This window comes from Elgaria multicarinata, chromosome 10 (genome assembly GCF_023053635.1).
Source record: "Elgaria multicarinata webbii isolate HBS135686 ecotype San Diego chromosome 10, rElgMul1.1.pri, whole genome shotgun sequence".
NCBI lineage: Eukaryota > Metazoa > Chordata > Lepidosauria > Squamata > Anguidae > Elgaria > Elgaria multicarinata.
In genome coordinates, this window is record NC_086180.1 from 6,946,132 (window position 1) to 6,951,231 (window position 5,100).

At 44.7% G+C, this 5,100-nt stretch overlaps 1 protein-coding gene across 1 annotated transcript; it reads left to right on the forward strand.

The window, feature by feature from the left end:
* The first annotated feature begins 380 nt into the window (after window positions 1-380).
* Window positions 381-4,383, forward strand: LOC134404695 (neurophysin 1-like). Its single transcript, XM_063135531.1, has 3 exons — window positions 381-509; window positions 1,445-1,649; window positions 4,336-4,383. Exons 1-3 carry the CDS (start codon window positions 390-392, stop codon window positions 4,371-4,373), a joined length of 363 nt encoding a protein of 120 aa, XP_062991601.1. The 5' UTR covers window positions 381-389; the 3' UTR covers window positions 4,374-4,383.
* The last annotated feature ends 717 nt before the right edge of the window (window positions 4,384-5,100 follow it).

Here is a 5,100-nt window from a genome sequence, read left to right on the forward strand (position 1 = left end):
ACTACACACCCTCCTCTTTTTCAGACCTCCTGAAACCCCAAAGAAAAGTTTTCATTTGCTTCTGGTGACATCCAAGACTTCTTCAATTAAGGAGGATTCTTGGCCTTTGATACATCTTCCACCCAGTGTGGGGGGAAATGAGAAAGAGAAAATTATCCATATTTCAGTGACCTCACGCCTGCGACCTCGGCTTATTAGTTGAGACATTTGGCGTGAAAAGCAATGCCTTGTATTTTTTAAGAGAAATGAGTAACAAGGGTAATAGTATGGCTAAGCAGGCATGTCCACCAGTATATATACCTGCAACCATCAAGGCAAAAAACTGAAGGACAGGTTTGTGGAGCGATTTCCTTATCGCTCCCCAAAAGCAACTCGTGGCGGCTAGAACCATGTCTTACAACACGCTTGCCTTCTGCTTGCTTTGGCTGATGGCTCTCTCTTCAGCTTGCTACATCCAGAACTGCCCCATTGGAGGGAAGCGATCCATCCTGGATATGGAAGTCAGAAAGGTAGGCCATGGAGGAATGTAAGACACGAGAAGATAAATTATTTGTGTGTCCCAGAGGCAGGGATGTTCGACCATCTATAGAGAGAAAAGTAGTCCTAGCTAGTGCAGGGCTAAAATGTTGCAATATTTGAAAATGTTTGCTGTTGAGATCAGGGCTGGAGAAGCTATGGCCCTCCAGATGTTGGTGGACTCCAGCATCCCCAGCCAATGTGGCCAAGGATGATGGAAGGTGTAGCTCAACAATACCTGGAGGCCCACCCCTGCTTTAAATGGTTGCTGGTCTTGCTTTGTAATACTTTTCAGGTTACAGAAGCTATTTGTGTCTATTTTAGCTAAAATAGAATGTATACCTGTAGTACCTTAGCAATTAAGACGTTTACTCAAACCAGGAACGGGAGAAAATTGCTTTCAGACATGCCTTTGGGGTAGGTCAGGATCCAAAGATCTGAACCTGAGAGACAAATGAACGGACCCAGTATTTTACTGCAGTCCTATGAAAACTGAAAACATCGTCACAGCTAGGCATACTTATTCTAAAGTAAATCCCGCTAATTTCAAGGGAGGTAGTGTACTTTCAGGTACACTGGAGAACTTTGGGCCAGAAGAGGGAAGAAGTATGCAATCGCATGGCTTCAAAGCTTACTGTTCGATCTGCTGTTTTCAGAACAGTTGCATGATTTAAGCTGCTGTTGTGGTAGGTTTTTTCTTTCTTTCATTTTTTGGCTATACTTTGTTTTGGTTTTAGGTATTTATCTGGTGTTGTACTGTGCTGGTTTTATGTGAGCTGCCATGTGCACATTTGTAGAAAAGACAGGGTATAACTTCATTTTTTAAAAAACAACAACCTGATAATAGCAGTCAAAATCACTTTAGCTGTAAAGATTACAAAACATCTGATTGTGTAAACCAGATCCGCTCTTTGATGTTTCCTCCCAGTGCATCTCCTGTGGGCCCAGAAACAGAGGCCATTGCTTCGGGCCCAACATTTGCTGTGGAGAAGAGCTGGGCTGCTACTTTGGTACGGCCGAAACGCTCAGATGTCAAGAGGAAAACTTCCTCCCAACCCCCTGTGAGTCTGGAAGGAAACCCTGTGGCAACAGCGGAGGAACCTGTGCAGCATCTGGCATCTGCTGCAACAATGGTGAGAACATCCATTACAGCGTGTCGTAACTCAAACCCTCTTCCTAAAAAAGAAAAGAAAGCACGTTTCTTTTATCAGCTACCCATGACATTCATCGTTAAAAGAGTCTGTCTCTGGACTGTGTATGACATTTTGCATTTGTGCTTTTCATACCCTAGATCAGCCTTCCTCAACCTGGGGCGCTCCAGATGTGTTGGCCTTCCTCAACCTGGGGCGCTTCTGATGTGTTGGACTACAACTCCCAGAATGCCCCAGCCAGCTCTCGCTGGGGCATTCTGGGAGATGCAGTCCAACACATCTGGAGCGCCCCAGGTTGAGGAAGGCTGCCCTAGATATTTTCCTTATACTTTTTAGCATGAGTGTGATTTGGTTCTGCTTGTGGAAGAGGGCTGCATTTTTAGAAAACAGGTGCTGTTACGATGGCTGTTAAGCCTGTTGTTAATGACAAAGGGCAGTATCCAATACTGCCGCTGCACTCCCGCTGGTTCTGTTGCTCTTGCAAAACTCACAGGAATCAGCACTTCCAACATTCATCCCCAAAAGGAACAGGAACCCCGATTCCCAGAACAGGACAGGTCAAAAGAGCTTCTTCTGCAAGGTCTATTGGCCCTCCCCACCCCCTAAATAAGTGCTTTGATCATTGCCAATTGTTTATTTATTTATTTATTAAATTTATATACCGCCCCATCGCCGAAGCTCTCTGGGCGGTTTACAAAAGTTGCCTGATCTGCTGGATTCCCGTTGCACTAGTGGTTAGTCCTGCTAATGTGTGGGGAGCATTGGATGCTGCCCATAGAAATGTTAGCACTGAGAGTGTGGAAAGCTGAGTTTCAAATCTTCACTGAGTGACAAAGCTCAGGATCGGTTCACACAGGGCAATTTCCTACATGGATATCAGTTCTGCCCCTGTGTAGAAGTTCTGCCCCTGTGTAGAAGTTCCGTGCCCCTGTGTAGAAATCACGTGAGGTACTGGTTCCTCTCTATTCGGCCCTGGTTAGGCCTCATCTAGAGTATTGTGTCCAATTCTGGGCTCCACAAGTCAAGAAGGATGCAGACAAGCTGGAGCGTGTTCAGAGGAGGGCAACCAGAATGATCAGGGGTCTGGAAACAAAGCCCTATGAAGAGAGACTGAAAGAACTGGGCATGTTTAGCCTGGAGAAGAGAAGACTGGGGGGAGACATGATAGCACTCTTCAAATACTTAAAAGGTTGTCACACAGAGGAAGGTCAGGATCTCTTCTCGATCCTCACAGAGTGCAGGACACAGAATAACGGGCTGAAGTTAAAGGAAGCCAGATTTCAGCTGGACATCAGGAAAAACTTCCTGACTGTTAGAGCAGTATGACAATGGAATCAGTTACCTAGGGAGGTTGTGGGCTCTCCCACACTAGAGGCCTTCAAGAGGCAGCTGGACAACCATCTGTCAGGGATGCTTTAGGGTGGATTCCTGCATTGAGCAGGGAGTTGGACTCGATGGCCTTGTAAGCCCCTTCCAACTCTGCTATTCTATGATTCTATGATTCTATGATTCCAGTCGATAGGTGGATGGTGGACATGATCCCAATCCTACTCCACATGTACATTTCTAGGCACTTTATTTCACTACAACGCTGTGCAAGTGTTTAGACCTGAGTATATTTGTTACGTTGTGTGCAGTTTTCCTTCAGCAAAGTGAAATTTTTGGATAACCCTAGGCAAATCAAAATTTCGCTGTAAGATTTCCCCTTCCCTTCACCACTATGTGCCTTATCTTCTGCAAAGGAACATGACGTGTTAAATGACCAAGATTTGACAGGCATACTCTTTTCTCGTTTTTAGTTTTAATGTTTGTCACGTCTGAATTTCCTCTTTCACAACTGTGACGCTGCCTTGGGGCAGCCCATGGAGCCTGGAAGGCTCTTGGTCATATCCGCTGGAATGCTGTGGATGTCGCCTAGTTCACAGTCTGCTAAGCCACCTCTGGATGCCTCCTCCAAAAGCACAGGCACAATCTCTCTCTGCCAAAGACATCCGTACCATTGAGGCAGGTGCTCCTGCAGTTTTGCCCCTGCAGACAGTTGCTAGGATGCATCTAGGTTTGAGTTGGTTCAGTATCTCTTCACTTATGTTCACTAGTTCTACACTTACGAAAGATATAGAGCTTCATCCCACGTACCTGTTTCCCTCGTATTATCCCCAACAGCGCTAAGCTTTCGCCATTGTTGTTTTTGCTACCGGGCGACAGCGATCCTTTGCATACCAGGAAGTGAGTTTAAGGGGGGAAATGTAAAAAAGTCATAAAAAATCAACGGTTGAGCCAATTCAATTCAAATTTGGTATGCTTAAAGCTCTCCCTAATAGCTATCACTGTGCTAATTTTGGTGTCTTTATAGCTTACGCAGATGTAAGCACTTCTTTAAAATCCTGCTCCTGCGCCCCAGCGGCGGCTTGGAAGATATACTCAAAATGTAGGGGCTAAATACAGCGAATCTTTTGGCTTTATAGCACAATTAAGGCAGGATGCCTGGGAGTACTTCACAATCAAAGCAGATTATAAGGTGGAAAACGTCTGAGTCCTTCGCAGTGATTGCACAGTATAACGCTACGTGATAAAGCTCATAGTCCCCTCCAAACACAAGCACTCCCACTTAAGATAAGTTGACCACGCCCATGTTTGTTTCTTTGACATGTTTTCCTGTTTTTTCCAGAGGGCTGTATGATAGACTCTCTGTGTGATCAAGAGTGAGAAGACACAAAGGAAGGAGAAAGATGCAAAAAAACACTTTTAGATTATGAACTTGCAGGCAATGATACCGCGCAATCGGATGCATCTTTGCATGTCAAATTTAAATTTGTGCAAAATAAAACTTGGACAACAACAAAACATCTGTAATGTGTTTCCTTGGCTTTTCAATAAAGTTATTCACAGGTCTGTTGCTTATGGAACTGTTCATCCAGTTAACAAAACAGTGGGAAGTTGGAAGGGAGAGACATTCTTTGCCTTTTAGATCAAGAAGCCCTCAAGACTGCTATAAAAACATTTTAAAACACACACATTAAAACCATAAACTTCAATAACATTTCCCACAAACTTTTAAAACAGCAGCAAAATTAAGGAGATCCTACTTTAGTTTCTCTCGGCTCTCAAATGTCTGGTGGAATTAAAAGCCTTAAAATGTTTTACAAAGGTAGCTTATCAAGTTCTGTGGGTGAAGATATTCCATGAGACCAGGGGCAGGCATAGATTCACATTTTTCTTCCTTCCTGTGAGATTCCTCCAATGGAGGCTCCGATGTCAGTAGGGCGGTGAATCCACTCCAGGTTTCAGTCAGAACTCTGAAGTTGCTATCCGAAGTGCAAAGCCCCTTGGACAGCTCCTCTAGAGTTCTGACACAAACCTGGAGTGGATTCCCTGCTCTACTGACATCGGATCCACCACCCTCAACTGGCTTCCTCTTGGCTCTAATGGTGCC